The 22564-nt window shown below is 44.6% G+C and overlaps 2 protein-coding genes across 3 annotated transcripts in view; both read right to left on the bottom strand.

Moving 5' to 3' along the window:
- The window catches only part of LOC119394219 (uncharacterized), a 273711-nt gene that overhangs the window by 19477 nt on the left and 231670 nt on the right, over positions 1-22564 (bottom strand). The window lies entirely within an intron of this gene.
- LOC119394218 (zinc finger protein 830) lies at positions 612-22562 on the bottom strand. Its single transcript, XM_037661505.2, has 9 exons — positions 22408-22562; positions 22185-22284; positions 21956-22052; positions 21834-21864; positions 21109-21227; positions 15042-15187; positions 5520-5597; positions 1391-1467; positions 612-793 (listed from the first exon to the last, which is right to left on the bottom strand). Exons 1-9 carry the CDS (start codon positions 22524-22526, stop codon positions 631-633), a joined length of 930 nt encoding a protein of 309 aa, XP_037517433.1. The 5' UTR covers positions 22527-22562; the 3' UTR covers positions 612-630.

Genomic DNA, 22564 nt, shown 5'->3' on the forward strand with positions numbered 1-22564 from the left:
TCATAAGAATATGCTTAGGAATCCTCTCTAACTTTTTTTTCTGCAATTTCGCTTCGAAGTATTCGAAAACTATTCTAGAAATATTCTAGAAATATTCGAAAAATATTCGATTCGATTCGCACTCACACTTCAATATTCGAATTCGCTTCGCACCCAAAATTTTGCTATTCGCACAGCTCTAACAATAAATGTTATTAAACATACCTGGCATAAAACTCAACTCCATACTTAAGGAACATGCTACATGCACCTTCCAAAGAATAAATACTAAAATACAGTGAACCATGTTATCAAAACTGTACACTTTATACAACTTTAATGTTAATCAAAAGCTGTGATGATGGCAATGAACAATGCTGATGTTGCAGTGGCATGATGACATGCCATGCAACACACTTAACATCTCTGCTGCAAAGCTGTTTTTTCAGACACCCAGCAAGACTCGCATGTAGAGGCTAGGTCGAAACGGTTTCTTCTGCACAGTACAGAAGTCTAGCTGGAGCAGCTGGAAGCTTCAGGATGAGTACATGAGGCATTGATGGGCATCACGTCTTGAAACTCCTCAGAAGGAGATACCAGTAGAGCAAGATATCAGTCAGTCACTCGGTGCGAAAACAAAATGAGATGCAATCATTCTTTCCATACGCCCTTTGCTCGCCAGCTGAGGAACTCCTCGTACTCTTCATCTTCCAAATCGCTTTTGTTGTCTTGATTGTCTTCCTCTGCAGTAACTTCTTTTTTCATGAGCTCTTCCTTCCTCTGCTGCAGATGCTCAACCCGTTGCCAGTTGTGACTGGAACAGAAGAATTATGCACAGCCATGGTGAGTAAGCATTAATGCCATCATTTCATAGGGCAATACATATAAGGCAACTGCCGTGGTCAGAATTTTTAACATCAACCTAAAGTTAAGTGTTAATGGACTTTAATGCACTGCACTGTATTTCTATCAAATGGTCAGGTGTTGCTCAGGTTAGTTGGCACACTGTTATGTTTAACTTGGTCAAGTCCACTTTAGCAGATCAAACATCTACTTTCTCAATACGCAGCAAAGCTTAAAGTTCATTTGTATGCTCTGCAACAGTAAAATATTTGTGGAACACGAAATAGTGGTACCGTTAAGACTTAATCTAACGAAACTCGATTTTACGAATTTTCCAATCTAACGAAGAAACCACCATCCCCTGGCCAGTACCCGGGGAATGGAGCATTGCAGGGCCCCATTAATGCATTCAGACATTCTTGAATACATATTGCACTTTATAAAAACATGCCATCTTCCCATAGTACTGCATATTAAAGAGACTAAGGCGTCTCATTTTATAAGCATGCATGCTGCATCAGCCATTAACAGATGAAGACGAGACATGACAAAAATGAGGCATATTTACATTTGCTCGTCTATTTCTTCAATGTCACGCTCTGCTTTGCTTTCCTCTATATCTTCGGCCATGATAGCTTCGGACACCTGGAAAAAAATGCGATTGTAAGCCACAAATTCTAAGATCGCAAATGTGCAGTGCGCATAAGTCGCAGTCTCTCTGTGCTCAATTCAGCATGTTAATACAGTACTACTAGTGCTAGCCTGCTCAAGAAAGCACTTTGCTTTTTCACCCAGCCCATGGTTTAATGCTGCCATGAAGACAACTCTGTTACAATCACACATAAGAGCAGTGTTGTATGCATTACCAAAAAAAGGTAACTACAAAATACGTTACTCGTTATGCTAACAAAAAAAAGAACGCATTATCGTCCTATGCTACTTACAAAAAAAAGGTAACGTGTTACCGTTACCGAAAAAAAGTAACGCACGTTACTTTTCCCAGGGTCACAAATTTGAATCAGTGCGCCCTCGCTGCAGGAACTATCATAACAACTTAATAAACCTAACATTTATATTTCACATAAAGCCTCTAACAAAATCAATTAACTAAATTACTGGTATGGCAAAAGCTCTTTAATACAACCTTCGTTAATTTGGAAAGTTGGTAGGCTTGTGGAAATAGAGCATTTTAGGTTCGAAGTGAATTCAAAGCGAACAGTGATTTGGTTGAATAATTTTGAACCGAATTCAAATAGTATATATTACATACTGTTGCGAATATATTTATAACTAATTTACAATATAGAATAGTCCAGCAGTCAAGATGGTGGTTGTTATTTTTATAACATATTATAATAACATATTGTATAACATATTATAGTATTATAAAGAAAAATGAGAATATATGTCATGACCCAACTAACCTGCACAATATTTTTAAAATTTTAAACAAGACATGTACAAATGTCATTCTTTTTGGTTCAAAGGCAAGTAAAAGCAACTTCGAATAGTAGTAGGATTTGACTTTAGGTAGAATACGAGTGGTAACCTGTAAAATACATTTTGTTTTCAAACTTACTTTACTTAAAGCATATAAGCCAGTATAACGAGCTTTTAAGTTTAAAATTTATGAATCGATGTGAGAGTAGTTCATTTAACCTTGAAGTGGGGCTTCGCGGCAGTGCGGATTTCCCCTGGACAGGTGTATTCACAGTACAGCAACCCTGCACCGCAGTGAAACCACCTTTACAGGGGGTTACGTGCGGTTTATGTCCATTCATTTCGAATACTATAAAATTTAGATTAATTTAAATTCGTTTCGTAGCGAATTAGAAAACTGTAATATTCGTTCGAATATTTGAACTGCTTGAATATTCGCAAAGACCTAAGAATCGGATAAGTCGGACGTGTTCTCTAGTCCCGGCTAGCATATGCATTGTTTAATGGCATCAAACTCTAGCTAATTCGGTCATATTTGGCCGCAGCCCGGTTAATTCGGACGATCCTCGAAGCGCTAAATTAGTGCGACGCAAAACAGAGAAAACGGTGTTCGCGAACAATCGAAACGAGGCGGCACTGTCTGCATCGCTATCTTCATCATTTAAGGCTCACTCACACAAGGCAGAGCGGCCGAAGCGGGCAAGTGACCACGGTTTCATCCTCCGCGGATCCGGCCCTCAGTAGCTTCGTTTCGACTAGATGCAATGCGCACCCAACGTCACAAAACCCTAACATGGTGGAAGCTGTTGAAGTTAAAGAGCTTTCAGCCGCAGTCCACATGCTGGCATAAAATTCGCTTGCTACATTGTGATGGGCGAACAATCAGTTGCCAGCCATTTTACTGGCAAAAGAACTGTCGTCACATGCGCGTGTTGGTGGTGGCGATATGTAATAAGGGAGGGGTGCAGAGCACGTTTCGGGCTACTAATTAAACACGGGAATCTTGCTCCATGGTCGCATTGAGAGCTTAGTCGCAGGATGACGAAAATTGTGGCTTTTACAGAATAAGTGCAGAATTTATGTATTCATCAAGAAAATGAGAGTGTATTTATCTAACAGACATTTGTTTATTGTTTTTTGTCACTTTCGGTAGTTCGGCATTTGGTTAATATGGACATTTTTTTTGGTCCCTCGAAATTTGAATTAACGAGCTTTTACTATATAACTAGAAACTTTGCACAAGTGTGCCAGACTTTAGCAATATTACAGTGGCCTAATGCTTATTGTAGAGTTGCATGTGATGGCTGATAACTTCGTAGCACATGGTAAAGCCACTTCTCAACGTGACAGTCAACATAAAATGACATGCCATCATCAACGCTCTCCGGAAAGAAAACATAACTGATCTCTCAACAAATTTACAGTAATTCTGACAGTGTGCTTCTACTAGCGAACAAAACGTACGCGCAGATATTGTAGGAATAAAGAAATCCTTAAATTGCATAGTGCCAGAAAAAAATCATTCCAGCATAACTTATTTTTGCCCCTTTAACCTGTACAACTGCCGCGAAAATTGCCGGTGTTCATGTGAAGGCGTTAAAGGACAGCCCCGCTTGCTCAGGAATTCAACAACCAGAATAATATACCCACAGTTAAAAGCGGATAGAAGCGAATTTTATTTTAAAAACAGAACTGATACACAGCCCTATAATATTGCAGGGACAACTCGTAGAATCGAAGCAACAGCTCTATTTCTAAGTTGTCATCGGACAGCGTGGCTCGCTTCTTAGTGAACATGTCTGCAGCTACGGCAAATAGGTGCTCGACGAATGCGTTAGATGATACTCCTATTGTCAACACCCCGCAGGCCAATAGCATTCCGACGCTTGCGACATAAGGATAGCCCCAGGAATGTGGCGCCTATGAGACGCAGGAGTTTTGTGTAAGACTCCCGGGGTAACTGGAATAAAAAGCAACGAGTAACGTGACACCTCGCGCTACCGAAAAATGTTAACGTAAGTACGTTACCTATTACAGTCTCGCAATGTTAACGAGTACATTACTAAATTACCAAAAAAAGGAACGCGTTACCGGTAATGGCGTTACTTGTGACGCGTTACTGCCAACACTGCATAAGAGTAAATAATTATTGCAGGATTTCAACACATGTGCCATCCTTGAGACATCAGGTGACTCATTTTTCTTGAAAAGTTTTGAACATAACACAAGCGAGGAACTAGCTACAATCGCAAAAGATGTCGTGTGATAGTGTACCTGCACATGTATGGCTTGCTTATGCATCATTGATAAGCAAGCTAAAAGATAAGCAATGATAACAAGCATAACTAAATGACAAATATTTAAAGGGAGGTGTACTGGCCAATTTTCTAGATCAGCTTATCAGCTGCTTTGCTGTTACTACAAAAAATTCTCCACACTGTTTAGAACCACAAGAGATGGGTGCGATGACTCTGGATACAGCAGTCAATAAGTGTACAATTCTACGTACAAGACGTCAAGCTGAAATTAAATCTCGCAGTTTGTGATCCTGAATGCGGCACTAAAACGAGTTGCAGATCAAGTCAAACTTACAAAACATGCTATGAAAGAGTTTGATGGCATCTAATGAGCGTGATCCTCTGAAGGACTGCAAGTCTTAGGCACGTCGTGGGGAAAGAATGCAAATGATTTTCCCCTGCATCTCACACAGAATTTTGTTCAATGAATGTGCCCCATACTTTTAGTCACGGCAAAAAGATCAGTAGATGCTAAAAAAAAGAACTTGCTGCATCACTTGCTTTGACTAAGAAGAACATAGATATTATGGCTAGGGAGACGAGACGACCCTCCACGCATCAAGAGCCTTTGTGCCCAAGCGCATATTGTATTCATCTAACTTCTGTAGTCAAGCTGGATGTACTACAGTGGCAATGTGGCTCGGCTTTGAAGGAAATGGAGGAGGCCATTCACTCTTGTGTTTTTACGGTCATTCCTTTGCAAAGTCTGACAAGGCACATCGCAGGTGCGATAAAAACATGCAGATGCTTGAGAAATTGTTTTCACATTATCACAAAACGTTCAGGTGTCTGATGCACAATCAACTTTTCACATATGTCAACGACACTAAATTAAAGCTTCTCTGCAAGCGTACTATGTATTTCAAATGCATATAGTAGCTGAAATATAAAGGAAATCATTCCAACAGAGCAGGTTGAAAGGAGCTAATAAGATAAATGTTTAGGAAAATGTTGTCTTACCGTTGTTTCCTCCGCAATTTCCTTCTTAAATTTCTCCCACTCCTCTTCAATTGGGTCTTTGTATTCCACGTTCCTTGCCTAAATAATAAATCCACAGACAAATCAGCTTCTGAAAAATGTTTCTTAGTTTCACTAAAGGGCATGTAAGAACAACATGGTTCCACTACTACAGTTCACGGAGTAGAGGTTGTCAGTAGTAGTCAGGAAAGATATAGTAACTACAGACACACAGCAAATGAAAATTACATATACTAATACTTGAAAGGTGGAAGCAACACTTTTTCTAATGTAGGAAATGGATGCGCCCACCCTGTGGACATGTTACTGCGAAGATTAGCCCAAAACAAATATGTAAAAGCGCAATTACTTTACTGGCTGCCAGCGCCATCACACTTATAATGTAAGTGCAGAATATTTGCACATAAATTCTCTAGGGCAACACATTTTTAATTTTGCTGTTTTATATAATCATTTCATTGATGATGACTGATGGAGTGGTGGAACAGGGTACATGGGTTTGAGAGTAGTCCTGGAAGCAGGCAAAAGTGCCTTTTGTAGCAGGCTTGGAGCAGCCAGAAAGACTTTTTCGAGCAAGTTTGGGGCAGTCGGAAAGACCGTTCAGAGCAGATGTAGCACCGTTTCACAGCAATTATGGAGCAGCATTTGTACAATGCTGCATTTGGCAAACACTATGCTAAATTGCGCAACAGCTTTATTTAGCTTTGTACACACGTTTGTTGTCCTTTTCGTTCTGCTTTATATAGTTCGTCTCCCAATGAACACAGTCGTGCTACTTAGTACAATGTCTGGGGAAATATGCTCGTATCCAGGAAGTTTTCTTCTAGGCTAAACTTCTCCAGAACAGCAAAATAATTTTGACATTTTGTTATTTTGGTGCTACGCAATATTGGATATAAAAGACGATTCCTCTCAAATAAAGTTTAGTTTTGCATACAAGACACTTTGGTGTAATGAGCTTAAAAACACTTGTGAGACGTCCTTTCCTTTCTTCTATTTTTTTTCTCTTCCGTGGAGCATATTGCCTGTTGAGCCAACCTCCATAGCCGATCACAGCCTTGATGAAACTGAATCTATAACTGTTTGGACGAAACAGAAAGCACGATGTTTCAGTCACGTTTTCGGGCACGGGGCTTCATGGGGCTTTGGCGCAACAGGGGTGATTCGGCGTAGGATGGCGCAGGTAAACAAGTGTGGCGCAGCTGTTCAGCCCCTGTTGATAGGGTTTGGTAAGCAACAAAGTGGCTACAAGAGGCACTGCTGTGAGGGAGTCTTATGTTAATTTTCACCAGGGTGTCAGAACAAAATGTTTTACGTTCTGACACCCTGGTCGAAATGTTTTTTGAAATTATTTTTGTTTCTGTTTTAGTCTCGTTCCACTGCAAAAAGCTCCGTTCCATTTCTGTTACGGAACGAAAGAAAATGTTCCGTAACGGTTCGTAAAGGTTTTTTTTTAATGCAAAAATTTGAAGTAAGGTACAGTCGAACCCGGGTATATCGAACTCGCCAAAAAACGTTTATTAGTTTGATATATGGCATAATTCGATATAGGCCCGCTATAGGATTTTGACACAAAGGCACATAACAATAAGAAAAGTACTTTATTAATATGGTGGCTTACTTGCGTGCCCTACTTTGGAACAAAATAGTCCTGGATTTTCTTCTGTGTCAACGACTTGGCTGCCTGCGACAGCACACACACCTCCACGTTGTCCAACGAGTCGGACCAGCTGAGGCTGCAACCTTCCACATTCACGCAATAGCGCCGGACCAACGCAAGTGCACTAATCACTTCGGAGGATGTAGGCAATGGGCCATCGTGAATTTCCTTATTGTTGTCGCTTTGGCTCGTGGTCGGCACGACATCTGCAACATAGTCCTCATCTTGTAGCTCACCCATGATGGCGACATCATCGTCCGCACTGACGAACTCGTCGAATGTCGATCCGTCGATAGCTCCCGGGAACTCTGCCAGCTCGCTCCAAACTTCGGCGGAAACACCTGCGGTGTTTTCAGTGCTTTCATCGGAATTTGGGGTGTCATCACCAGGCATGCGGAAGCCGGCACGCCTAAAGCAGTTCTGGATCGTCTTCTTCGTGACATCTGCCCACGATCTACTCAACATAGAAAGAGCTCCGAGCAAGTCGATCTTAAGCTCCCTGCCGACACGAAGGTTCACAGAGCACCAACAGGCAACACCACCAGCACGGACCACGCTGAATGAGGACTCGAGGAAAACAGGCAGCAGCAGGCACACAAGCATAAAGAAAGAAAAAATGGCGCTCACTTCTACTGCCTCTGTACCTCGGAGAAAGCACGACGGCCTCTGATTGGCTGTAAGCGCTGCGAGCGGGCCAGGATCATTTCTTGCAGGGGGGTGTTCGCCCGTGCACAACCAGGTCTAAACCACTTTTTCTAGGGTGGCGCCGGCAGTTTTCTCCGCCACCGCGAGGGAAAGCCAACTTGCTGGGGCACTTTTGAGGCACATGGAGTTTGATATATCGGTTGTCGTTGCTATTTTCGTTCGATGTAACAGTAACTTTTGCTATATATTCTCAATGTAAATTTACCGTGTTTAGAAATTGTTCGATATACGGGATAATTTGATATAAACGGGTTCGATATAGTCGGGCTCGACTGTAATCATAAAAAACATTGCTTTTGCGATATAGTTACTTACCCTTCTCTTAAAAGTACAGGGGTGAAATGGCTGAAATTGATTTGGGAGCAGTTTTTGGAGCAGCAAAATTTCAATTTGGGAGCAGAAGAACCTTGATTTGGAGCAGTTAGCGGAATTTTTTGTGCCATCTCAGGAGCTTGAAAAACAGATTTGTAGCAACTTGGGGGGAACAAGTACATATTTAAATTGGCCTAGGACAGATTTAACACTGAAGTAGCCTTTGGAGAAAGTATTGCCAGGTATGAACTATACTACCTCTTTAAATACTATGCGACCTATCTAGCCTGATTAAAGGAGTACTGACACGATTTTGAAGTGCAGCAAAACGGCCGTTTTTGGTTTCCTTAGCATGTAGTGTTAACGCTCTCCCCACACCGCATCCGGGAAACACGTATAAATATTTAAGTTTGATTTTAAAGTTTTCATCTCCCAGCATCTGCAAGGCAGCTTCACCGCATGGAGAGCCCTATGACGTTTCAAGTCAGCTCACTTGGTTTGCGAAATCTGGGTTCTGCATGCAGCCTAAATCACAGAAATTGCTGTCGGAGGCACTGGACGACAGTTCATTCATCATGAACCACGTTCGACTGACAGCAAAGGACAGCAGGTGCATATTTCGTGGGTTGCAGTCTGCCCGTGACGTCACCGGCAGACTTGACACGTCACTATGAAGCCGCCCTCTCGAAACCGAAACCGAAACTGCTGGTTGAAAGAAGCGGTATTAAAAATATATGCAATGCATCCCCAGGCACCACGACACTCTTTTTAGGGTTCTCGACACCCGTGCTTTCATTTAGAGCAACAACCCGAAAAATTTTAAAATTCATGTCAGTACTCCTTTAAGAAACACATGAAATAATTGAAAAAAAAAAAGGTTCTGAAAACTAGGTTTACTTCATTAAAATTTGAAAAAAAAAACAACAACAAAAAGAATGTGATTGCACAAGAATTGCAGTTACATAGCAGTAGGCCTTTTTAAGATCAGTAATATATAATTTAGCAGATTACTGCTTTGGCTTTTATTGCGATAGCAATTATATGGATATAAACAGGTTTTTGCTGTCGGCATCGCAGTCACGTCCCGTATAAAGTCCAAATCAATAACATCCCTTGCGCATCATGTATTTTACCTGTGGGTAAAAGTGCGTGAGCGAGGGCGACTAGCGCGGCTGAGGCAGAGATGAAATGAACCAACCGATCTCCGATGCACGGAGGCCGCATACAATAACATAACACCACATGCCAGGCCTGCCATTGATTGCTACTCATGCAGACAGGAAACGTAAGGGAGAGGGGAGGGGGTCACTCGAGCAGCAGCTGTGGACTTTGACTTTAAGGGCGCGGTCACGATCGCTGGCGTGTGCGCTCTCTCGGCTGGCATCACAGACGGCTCGTATACCCTTCTAAGTGATGTGATTTCAATGCTTCTCTCCTTTGAGCAGCCGTATTCTCTTACAACAGCATTTTGTAGTTAAGCGAGATCGGATTCATAAGTGTTAGCTGCCAGCCTGACTTCGTATAATATTACAATTTGATGCTATTGCATTCATTGCTTCACTTGCAGTGAAACTGATTTTTTTGTAGATCTGCTTATTTAGCTTTTCAAGCTTCTCAGAGCTTCCTGTAGGTCAATGTTTGTAAGGAGGACATCACAATAAGTGCCTTCAGCTCGGCCGCGCGGTCGGTGAAGCGTGAAACCTACTGCACGCTTGGAGCAGGAGAGAACAAAGGCGCGCTATACTGCCGTTCGCTGCCCCCACATGTGGGACCGCCTTCGAGAGCGCGGCGTGGGCGCCAAGATACCTCGCCGCATTGACTATCTCATAAAGCTATCTTGCACTGACTATCGCGTACGGTACTGTGAGCATAGCGCCGTTGTAAGCGTACTTCATGCATTTATTGGGGAACGACACAAAGGCACTTCGCATCAGTCCGCTGCCGGCTTCGGCGTGAAAAACCGCCAGAGCATCGCGCAGACACGCCACATGCAAGAAGCTAGTTGTCGCCGCGTTGAACTTGATGCAACAAGGGTGATGGCTCTCCTGTGCATGGTATGGGTCGTAACGGTACAAACACTTCCACAGCAAACGCGCGCGAAGGTGACCACATGCAGCAGCGTCGACGCGAAAACCACTCCGGAGGAACACGCTACGCACAACGAAGAACCTGAAAGCCATTCCCGCTAGGCACGTCACTTGATAGCGCTTGAAGACACTGCCTAGCGAGAAGCAGCACCTCGGGGCACGGCAGAACATTTTTGGGGCACCACACATATTTACAACAACCCAGAGGAGGTTATGGCGGCTTCATGGGAGCCCTCATTGGAAAGGTGCACAGAAACTTGATTGGGCGCGTCTACGCGTTTTGCGAACATTTCATTTTCTTGGCATCCCAGGTGCTGGGCGCTACTTGGAAAATCACGTTGTAAACTCAGCCTTTTTTCTCAACGAAGCTGACGTGGCATCGAAATTCTGGCTTTCGAGGCTGTTTTGGAGCAGTTCAGCGCAATTTTTGTGGTTTTCATGCTTTGGGAGCAGCTTGGCGAAGGAAAACGGAATTGTATCAAAAATGCGCAATATGCGCAGCTGTCTCACCCCTGAAAGTACCACTAAAGGCAAATAACAATTTATGTCAGATTGAAAGCTCAATGTATGACAACGTCTAAAATGGCAATATTATCAACAGCAGTGCCCTACTTACCAAGAAATTAAGCTAAATGTATCACACGATGAGCGCCACAAGCGGCAAATTTTGGAAATGATCCTGAAGACGTGAGAGAGTTCGAATCAAACTAGCTGCAATAAAAAAAGAACCTCCCGTGTATCAAGAGACGTAATAAAATGCTTGTTCGTTTCTGTTTGATTCATGGAAAAAAGAATCTCTTTGGCGTTGCCATGGGGTACGGTGCGCGTGGTTCAAAGGTTCCGTTTTCGCCGAAATGCCCTTTGCCCGGCACCCTGCTTCGCTCACGCGGTCGCATCTCAGTGGTAGTTTTGGTATCGCGTACTGCGGCGTGTGTTCTGCGTGCTTGTGAAAGTCGCTCTGACAGAAATTTCGACAAAATGCTGCATGCATGTGATGTTGCCGGATGCCCGAATGGCGCACGCCGCCGCGCAGTAAAGGCGGGCAATGTTGGGCACGGCAGCAGTGACGTGAGAAACACCGCTTTCAGGCCGGTGATTTTAAGTGCGCTAACGCGATGCGGACCAATAAAACGTGATTTTATTTCAAAATTAGCACTTCCTTGGCCCAAAAGTAGCACTACGAGGTTTCCGGACCGTTATTTTAACAATCAATGTCGACTTAATATTTGACATTAGTGTCCCTTTCTTTAAAAAAGTGGGACAGGGGTAAAACACGTTCTTCAGAGGAGCGGAAGTAACTGTACCACGAATTCCTATCAATTAGCATAAACCAGTACCCTTCAAAGTCATAGTATTTATTTTCTCAAAAATCAATTACGATTTTTTTTAGCGGGCTCAATGCTTTGTGTCAAGGTTGTGAGCATGATCTTAGAAGCAGCACGTCATTGAGTGTACTCTGATGTACGAGACCGCTGTTCTGATAAAAAAAAATTGCCAGGCCTGTGCAGAACACACAGCACAGTCACAGCGAAAGCTGGAAGAGCGGCCTTTCTAGAGCCCGTTGTAGACTCTACAACGGGGCAACTCATACAAGTACACATCGAAGTTACCCACTACGCAATAAATCATCTTAATTCTTCTGAAGTAGTGAAGCACCCCCTATGCCATTTATCGTCATTATTCAGAGAATCGTGCTATCCGCTACACATCTGTAAAGCATTATGTGCACTTTGTGCTGTGGCTGATGACGATGAAGAATTGTGGCTGACCCCTTTGTAATGGGTTGGAAGCATTCAACGACCGACTCGTTGCGCAATTAACATTGTGTGAAGCCAGGTTGTTCTTTTGCTCTTCTGCCACGCTATATTACATATGTTAACACGATTCCTTGCCCGACATGACACCTGTATGAAGTATTTTTGCGAAGGAGTTGCAAGCACCAGCGTGGCACTGTTTCGTAATACATACTCGAGTGCCACGCAGAGGGCACGGGTTAAAATCTCATCTAATCCTAGAAATTTGTTTCTCATTTCATTTTTTCTTATTTCACGCAATACCAGTTATGGACACTGGCGATGGCGGACAACTATGGTGCCAAAATCGGATGTTGTGACCACATAACAGCTTTTGCTATAACAAACTTCAGCGCCGACAATGCCCTCTCCACGCTGGCCTGAGGACAGGCACGCAAAGGACCGCTAGCGTTAATATAAACATCTCTGGTTGCCACTTTCTTAGTTTTTCGCACAACTTCAACTTTGCTTTGGAATTCCTACATGAGGTACGTACTAATACTGTACCCTGAGATATGCATAATTGCTCATGCATGACCTCAGTTCTTCCGGATTGCCAAGTTTTCTCGTCAGTCAACCGAAAAACGATTTACAAAATTTCAGTTTCACTCCGGAATTAAATAATAATAGATAAAGATTCGGTTACATTTTCGTTCTGGTCAAAAATATCGTTTTTTTCGTTCGTTTTTTATTTTTGTTTCATTCCGACACACTGATTTTGACCATCTGGGATAATTTGTTACACTGTTAAAATATGGTACATGAGAATTTTTCCTCCATGTGCGTGGTATAAGGCCATTGTGGGTGGGAACTGAACCCATGACCTTCCGGCTCTGCAGCAGGACCCCCCCCCATCATAGTTATACTAAATTACCAGGAAGTGTGAACATTAGCCATGCGATGAAAGAGTTACATGCAGTGGTGTCAGTTACTGAATTTACTCATGTAAAGCCAGCACTTTCACTCTGGAGTGCAAAAATTTTGAAACAGAAAAGAGACACTAGGCATCACATGTGCAGCTGCATGTGTGTACTCCAACGGTGCAGCGGCGAACCAGTGAAACTTGAACAGCATGGTCAAAGCATGCTTGTCAATTTCTGCAAGCCATTACTAGATGGCACTAGCTGCTTTGACAATGGCATCATTACTACCTTATTCCGTGAGATGGTGATCATGCAGCATAGATCCAGTGTGCTTCAACACTCTAATCGGTGGTTTGCAAAGAAAAAATTCCTAAACTTTTCGTGGTATCGGCTGTGCTGGTGTGCACTGCTCAGCAGGCTTAGCTGCATCATGCTTTTATGCACATTAAAGGGATACTGAACAGAAATATGAAAAAGCTATGAAAACCCTTACATTCGACTCGGACGACACGACTGTTCCTGTACGCAGCGTTTATTTCACGTAATTTCGAGCAGTTGGCCGTATTTTTAGTGGATTGTGAGAGCGCGGCGGCTGCATGCCACTGCGCTTGTCGGCGGACGTGACGTCGAGTGCTCCAGCAAGAGGGGGGCAACCGGCACGCTCTCTCCTGCCCTGCCACTTCCCTTTCTCCACCTCTCCTCTCAAGAACCGAGGGTGGCTGGTGTGGCGCTGAGCCTTGTCCTCTTTTCCCCACATAGGAAACAAAATAGCGCTTATTCCTCAAAAACCGCTACAACTACCGAGCGTGTCGCGAGAGCGCAAAGATGCAAGGTGCGAGTGACAGTGGTTCCACGAGCGGTCATTGCGACTCCGAGTTCGACAGGCCTCCAAAACGGATGCGCCAAATACAACCATATGCGTGTGACCGTTCTGCTGTGTCAAGCGACAGCAAGGAAGACGAGCCAGACGAGCCGCCGTAGCCCAACGTGGGTCGGCAGCCGGGACCAGCAATTTACACAGTAACTCATAGTCACTATCCTCGAAGTGTTCGGAGCACAAAAAGTCACGCTTTGAAGGCGCCCACGTTGGCTGCGATGGGCGCGCAGCGCGAATCCATATCCTTCGAAGCCTCAGCTCTGTTGGAAAGGTATGACAGGGCACACCCTAGCGCAGAACAGCGTTGAGGCATTCTGCGTTGTGTCAGGTGCTTCACCGTTCGCATTACGTAGCAGCACACAACACAGACGGCAAATTCGTAGACGTGGGCGCAAGCTCCGCTTGAGAAAACAAATATACGGCCGAGAGCGCGGCAATGGCGTCGTTGGCTGCCGGTTGAGAACACGCACGGAGAGCACCTTCCCGACCGTGAAAACACGTTTTGAGAGAGACGCGCGGCAGCGGGTGGCGGCTTGCGATGTCGATTGGTAAGCGATTTTGCTGCGAGCACGGTTGGCGAGTCACTATCCGCAGAGTTTCGAGTCACTTCCTCTCTAGTTCGCGGCGCGGCCGCTAGACGCGCCAATTCGCGAAAAATGGATTAAAATCATTATTTTCTGCTAATCTCTGGCTGAAATGAAGGTTGTTTCAGCAAATTTCAGCACCCAATCTTTCAATTGAGTCATTTATCTCGGCGGCGAAAATTTTGTTCAGTATCCCTTTAAGAAGGAAACACTGCGAGAAATCTGCACAGAATTATTTAATGCACAGGGTAGTCCACAGCACATGTAATGTGGAGCTTTCGGGCTTGGATCCCACCGCTGATGAGTGGTTTTTTCCTTCAATTTCATTTTCCTTTATTTTGTTAGGTACAACAGCTCAAATAATGCCCACCATGGCTTCATTATCTGTTGCCTTCACATGGCTGTGTCAAATAAAATCTAGCCCCTTGATCAATTCCCCTTGTCATTCTTATGTTACAACCCTCGTTAACAAACCAATTAAAAGCACTCACAAAGACGAAAAGCTTTAAAAATGAAGTATGATCCTCACGCGACTGCCACAATCCATGATATAATGTAAACTAGACAGTATCGTTATGTGGAAGGAAGAATTGCAGCTGTTTTTTTAATCTATATATATATACCTTTGCATCCAAGATGGGGTCATCAAAGAAGCCCTCTGGCAAGGCTTCTGCAGCTGCCTTCTTAGACGATGTCTGCGGCTTTGGCTGCGGAGGCTGACTTGGCGTAGTTTCTTTCGGCTGACTAACGGAGGGTTTATCAAAAAAGTCTGGAAAAACAGAAAATGCCGTGTTGATGATTTCCTTAGAGATTAATTTTACACAATCATTCTCGAGGGCTCCATGAGGGCTCTCAAGAGGCAAGTGGCTGATTAATTTGAGATGTTAAAGGGGACTGACAACCAATATTTATAGTATACTATACCCATTCTTTATTTAATGCAACAGAAAGCTCATGGGTCACAGACTCGAATCACTGCAGTGGTGGAGTGAACGTCGTGGAGAATTATCTGTCAGTATTTTGCTGTCTCTGTGAGTGCAAAGTAGTACACTGAAAACAATGACAGGTGAGCTGAGCACGAAAGCAATTCAATTTTGGTATTGGTGAGGATGTGCCAGTAATGATAGTTGACTATTAATGACACGGCAGCATCAAGTTAGAAAATAATCACTTGATGACCTTTTGTACATCAAAGGGAGGCCAAAGAACTTCGCATACTCAATTGCAAACTTCTGTGCTCGGCTCCGCCACTCCACTTGTTAACGTGAAGCCAGCGCTTCTTGTCAAAGTGAACATTTTGCACAATGTAACATGCATGGAATAAAGCATAAACCCCCAAATAATACTATAAATACTGCAGCTTTTAGTATCAAATCTTGAAGCACTAAATAATAGCTAACTACCTACTTTGAACGGCTCCAATGCATGGTGCTAAAACCTCTAGCAAAATAGTGCTATATAGCAGTTCTTGCACCTCTGTTGCACTATAAATTATTATTCCTACTTAAATTGCAAGTAAGCTAGCAGGTTCTATCACTCATTCATGGTCTCTTCATTTACACCCACATCTCATGGCATTGTATGGGTGGTTGTCAGTCAATAATGCAGCCATGACAGGCCCCGCAGTGAAGGACTCCCAGTTAGTTTTGACAGGCTGGGACTTTTCAGCATGTTTAAACACAAAACACATGAGCATTTTTATGTATTATCCTTTTTCAAATGCGGCTTCCTCATGGCTCAGATTCGTGTTTGCAACTTTCCACTCTGCAGCAACACAAGGGTTCTGTTGAAAGTTACCACATGTGTTGCTTTGCGCTAAAACAATCAAATGATGCAGCAACACCCGTGACCCCTCTGACAGTGCTTCTCATAATTATGATGTTGTGGGACACCCGGTAGCCTCGCCCTGCATCATTGTGCCAATGTGTCACTCTCGCACATTAGAATGCCACTTGAGCCACATCGCAAGCGGTGGTCAAGTGGCTGGAGTGTCCACCTCCTATGTGGGAGGTATTGGGTTCGATTTCCAGTCTCGCCGGCCGCCCACTGGCTTTTGATGAGGAGAGAGGTGGCTCAGCCTGGCTCTTGGTGTTGGGGCTGCTCATTTCTCAATAAGGTGACCTCCTTTTCGCCCTCTTCTTTCACTCCCTTTTCCCTCCCACCCCCTAACAATGCTGTGCCGCGCTCCCTTGTGGGTTGCAGAACTGTCTTTCCTTTCCTCAAGAAGAAGATCATTAATGACAAGGAAGAGGAGAGGTCGGCCTGGAAAGTGGGTTTCTAGCCTGCTACTCCTCACGGGTGTAAGGAGAAAAGGGAGAGAAAGAGGGAGGTATGATGATAGGTGACTACGGTACGGCACAATGAGTCACACTGTCCTGCAAGGGGACAGGACGCGCGATAGTCTTTATACCGCACATGCTCTAAAGACGAGCATCTAAACCTGTCTCGCTTAGAAATATTAAGATGCACTTTAAACTCCATTGGGTGTGGTCTGCACGTTCCCAAGCACCCAAAAGCTTCTCCTCTGAAAAGGGTCAGGAGTCTAGACGAGCTATGATGCACTTAAGTGACTGTCTTTCGGTCGCGTATTGAGGGCACACGCACAGGATACTGTGAATAGTCTCTGACGTGTGACACACACTGCAGCTGGGGTTTTGCTCCTGCCCAGTCTTGCAAAGGTATCTTTGTGTACTATATGCAACACCCAGCTGCAATCTATGTAGTAATGTTTCCTGGTCTCTTCTTAGCCGGAATGGAACCACTACTACTGCTACTTAGAGGGGCTGGGGTGTATTGCTATATGCACCTTACTATCGCCAGAGTCCTTCAATACTTCTCCTGGTCATGAAGCTCCCGCGAAAGTTTGATATAGGGACAGGAGCAGCCGCTAGGGGCGCCCTCGCCCGTGCGTGGGCATCGGAGCGGCACCGGCGCTGAAGTTGTACGGCGCCCGTCCGAACTGCAAAACGTGATTGAAAGTACCCGCGAATGTTTAGTACATCTTCAGAGTGATGTTACCCTCACGGAAATTCGGGGACTGTCTAATACAGTGCAATTTAGTGTCGAATGAGGCCTTAAAGCTAGAAATTCGATGGCAACAAACGCATGCTCCTTCCGCTGTGCGCAATATACTACTGCTATAAACGCAGGTTTTTTTTTTTCTGAAGAATCTAGGGGAACGTTGTGGATGATACGGAGTCCTTCAAGGACTCTGGCGGATCTTCGCGTGTCGCGGAAACACAGTGGTTGCAACTTTTTATCGTGCATATCAAATATTTCAGGCTATACGTGGTTGTATACGAATATATCGCAATATAGCCTCCTATTCAAAGACCAAGAGCCAGTTTGAATGAATTAGTTCTTTGAAAATTAACGATGATCGAGGGATAGTTCACAGGGCTTTCCCCAGGTTTTCGTGTTTTATTTCGCGTTCATTTATCACTACGGTGGCGTGCCGCGTTTAAACTTCGCTTGCTCATGCAGTAATGTGTATTTTTCCCAACCCTTCTTTACTGTTTTTACTGTCAAGGCGAAAGCCTTACATGCCTCATCAAACGCGAAAATTGATCGTCGGTGTCCCACGTCGGCGGCGTCAACACGTAACGCAAAAAATGATCATCACTCGTGAGTACGTATTTATTGCGCTCTTCAGTTGTGACTACCGCTAAATTATTTTTCTTCATTTCCAGCATCCGTAAGCGTCTCGGTCTTCATTAGGTGTTCATACATATACAATTAGCACGTCAGAACCAGGCTTATTACGCACGACGGTTAGGAACTGTTTATTGATCCATCAGATTCAAACCCTATTAGATCACCAGCACTGAAAACCAAATGTTTTTATTTAGTACAGACGTTTGCCCTAATACACATGCACAACACATATCTTGTGTGTATATTAAACGTTTTAAAGAAATCATTCGCTCGCATGACGAAGGTGCGCCTCTCTTGCGTTGTCACCCTAGCAAGCTTCAGCTGGTAGCGCTGAAGTCGCCGTTCCAAGCAACGAACGTGTGCTTCCAATTTTTGAAGCTGCGAGGAACTGCATATGGGTCCGTCTGTTTGGCATGCCACCTCTACGTTTTTGGTGACCTCAGTGCCTGTATAAAAGAAAACGGCGAACGTTGCACTCCTCGAACTCATGTTTTACGGGCATGCAACGAGTAAGTGTGCGTCAAGGCGGTCAATATGCTCACCTTCATTAGCTGTGTTTTTCTCCGCAGTAGCTGTGTCAGAGGGGCTCGTGCACAATGTCGGTGAAGCCTCAACGGTATCCACATCTCATGATGGTTCCCGACGACGCTTAGAACGCGTTTGCTGTCTAGGCAAGCGATCTCTGGACGTTTTCGCGCTTGACAAATACGCCGGGAGGCCACGAAAATCCTCGGCAGTTTCGGAACGTCGCGCTGCGACGTCACGACAGCACCTCCGATTATCCACTGGTCCACGCGAACGATGTCACTCTCGTCAAAGTGCTTTTCACAAACGCGTACATGTGGGGAATCGAATGTGAAATCACCAGTTCCTTGTCGCGGTATGGCGCGCTTCCACTTTTCCCGCCGCTCGGTGTCTCGAGGAAGCGAGAACATCGGCACTTTTTCGTCGTTTCCCTTGTATCCGGATCGACATCCGAGTACGCAGCAGGTACGCGGCATCGTTCCCGACCTTCAGGCACAACACACTAGCCACATGAAAAAACATACGGCCGAAAAGGACGCGCTAACACGCCACAATATTTCGCAGTGACACCGGCAGCCACCTCTGCTGCCGTGGGCGCGATGCCAACAGAATGGACGCAGCGCCGCCCCGCGGCCTCCGCTTGCATGGCACAAAGCTCCCTCATAGAGTTACGGCGCAGCTTCATGACCAGGAGAATATTGAAGGACTCTGCTATCGCTTTCTACGCTTTGTCTTCCAGGTGGCTGCCAATATTTGTTGCACTTATTTCAGGTTAAGCACTAGTGTGATCACAAGCAACTGCCAGACTAGGAGTTGCTTCATTGCAGTGATTACTACTGGCTGGGTCTCCCACCACCAAACAACTATGATTAGTCACCGATTTCAAACAGCTGGAGCCTACAGCTAGCAAACCTGCCTCCTTGATATGACACCTTACAAACTACGCTAATGGTGTGGCCACTTCTAGAACAGCAGATTTGTGTGCATATACAAATGAGGTAATGTGATTCAGGCACAAGGGCAGGCAATGCATTCATGCAAAGAAATGGCCAATCTGAAATGAAAACTGCTATTATTTCCTTTTCATGTCTTGAAGTAAAAGAAGGAAAACTTCAACGTTGCAGTCACGTACTGGTTCATGCAAAAACAATATGTTCTTTTGATTTTCAGTTAGGCTTCCAAGTTCAATTCAATAAACAGGTGGAGACTGTGCCATGTAGATGTTATTCGTGGTGCAGTGGCATCATCCTTACATTCAAGAATCCATAATACTATGCTGTGAACAAAAACAAACATTTTACTCTCTGCTCTGTGACTTGTTTGTTCCTTTTCCTCTGAATAAATAGAGTAAATTCCCAGTGCATGGCCGCTTTTGCATAGCGTTGCCATTTGCTAGTCTCACAGTATGATCCCACAGTGGTGGCTTAGTGACTGCTGCTGCGCACCTATGAGAGCATCTTTTAAAACGAAAGTGTTTTGTGCCAGGGTCCACCAAGACTTTCATGAAGCATTTCCGTCATGGAAATACGTCTGGAAAATGGACATCAGAAGCCAAAGAAAAAGTTCCGTTGACAGGAGTCGAACCCACGACCTCCCGGTCCACGACAATGGCTAGGGAGCATTTAGCCCATTGAGCTACCGCCAAACACATAACGGAGGCTACATGGACGCGCCTTTTATCTTTCACACTTTCCTCTCACTGTGCTCTTGGATGGATGGATAGATGCTATGAGCGTCCCCTTTATAACAAGGCGGTGACATATGTGCCACCCAGGCTAAAAAAAAAACAAAAAAAACTTCGTTGCCTTTGCAATTAGCTTCGGCAACGCGCCGTTGCTACGACCGTCCCATTTGGCGCGTTTCAAATTGGAGAAGCAAATTTTCATCAACGCTTTAACACACCGCAAGGTGGCGGCTTCAGCCCAAAACCTCGCTCATAGTATCCATCGATATCAAAAAATAGCTCTCCGATGCTCGCCTGGCTGTCGCACCGCGCTGGCCCTGTGAGAATTAAAGGCCAGGCTAGAGGGAAGACGCGACACTCGTCGCGTTTCACTATGCTTTCAAGGAGTGCATTTCGAGTATCGGTGTTTATTATGTGGTTGTTGATGCCGTCTTGGCACGGGATTCACCATATGCGGTGTCCAGGTATATCTTGACAACTTCAGCTACCGCAAGGGTTAACCCATGATCATGGGTCGTCGGTACGGAGATGTGCCACTAGGTGTCAACGTGAGTGCGTCTACATCAAGCGGTGCTATATCTGCCAAACAGCAGTAGACATTGTACAAGCTCTCATATGCCAGTACACTATAAACAATCAACTACTTCTGTGACGACATGTTTCACTTTCGTGTTATACTGATTCCTTGACGGAGGGATCAGCCATAATTTTTTTTCACACTATGAATGGCTGCTTAATTGAGCGGCACAATACCTCAGCAGATGTAGTTAGTGTCCACACAGTGAGTATAACATGACTTTATTAAGAGCAGTAAAGGATTGACTTGCCTTTTGGTAGCGCAGATTCTGTGTGCTTCGAATTCACTGTGGACTCGCCAACGTCCATATCCTCATCTGACGAGTAATCAGCCATAAGGAGAGGCCCCTTTGCCTTTTTGTGAGGCGGGCTGCAACAAAGAAGGAGATGATGATGATGATATCTGGGGTTTAACGTCCCAAGACTACTATATGATTATGAGAGACGCCGTAGTGGAGGGCTCCGGAAATTTCGACCACCTGGGGTTCTTTAACATGCTCCTAAATCTAAGCACACGGGCCTCAAACATTTTCGCCTCCATCGAAAATGCAACAAAGAAAGAGGCAAGTACTGAAAGATCATAGCTGTGAAACTTCCCTCCATCTATTTAACATTATAAGCTGCCGTAAGCCATACATCTTCAGCATGGTTTCAAACGCTTCCGATTTTACTATAGCGAATTTTAAAGTTCTGAATGTTCGATCAACACTTGGTAGCACTTTGCAATGCCATCCAACATACGTACGTGGCCTCGCGTACCAACCTTTCAAGCACACTTTTGTGGTCTTTCTAGCCCGTAATGATAATTGTTTAAAACCCAACGCAACAGTGATCACCGGACGTTATCTGTACTAGATGAGGTAAAGAATATTTCTGATCGGGATGTATATTAGAATTTCATTTACATATCAAAACTTATCACGAAACTAACTACCAGAGTGATCACGATATCGCTGTGTATTAAAGGAACACTAACCTGGAGCTGCCGGGCTGGGTCCGGTTCTTGTCTGAAACACAAGCGATCAAAGTGTTTTGACGGTTAAAGAGCAAGTGCGGCCCACAACGCCATGTTTCGTTAAACATCGTAGGAAGACGTACCGTCTTGGGTGTCACCTGAGGCATCGTTTTGGCGCTTTCCGGGTACACTGTCAGCCTGTAGACGATTGGCAGCGCTTTCTTTCAGGTCCTCTACATTCTGTCATGTAAGAGCAGTACATTAACAAACGCACGCGCTCACACAGGATCGACGGTGAGCTCGCCAGGCATTGCATCAAATGCAGCGCCGTTTGTCAACATTTATAAGTCCAAGTACTGCGGCCTCACTTACCTGCTTGTGCGCTTTCCCGAGGACGTGAGCTGCCCACAGGGTCTCACTCTTGACGTGGACGACACATACCGAACAAGTCAGCTGACCTAAACTGTTGTACGTGCGCCAAATTAAGGAAAACAACACAACAGCGCTGCAACACAAGGTAGAACACACAAACTCGTAAAATTTCAAATATTCAACACTCCAGGCAGGACATCGCGGCGAAAGTAAGAAAGGATATCTTGCGTACGGTGATGTTATCTTCTTCGTTGACTGACTTAATGCCTCCTTTCGCTCTCTCATTAACCGTTTTAAGTCATCTTTTTGGATAACTTTCTTTCGTGTACCGGGCGCCGCCATGTTCCTTGGATTTCGCTGGATCCTAAGCTGGATTGGAT

Source organism: Rhipicephalus sanguineus, chromosome 5 (assembly GCF_013339695.2).
Source record: "Rhipicephalus sanguineus isolate Rsan-2018 chromosome 5, BIME_Rsan_1.4, whole genome shotgun sequence".
NCBI lineage: Eukaryota > Metazoa > Arthropoda > Arachnida > Ixodida > Ixodidae > Rhipicephalus > Rhipicephalus sanguineus.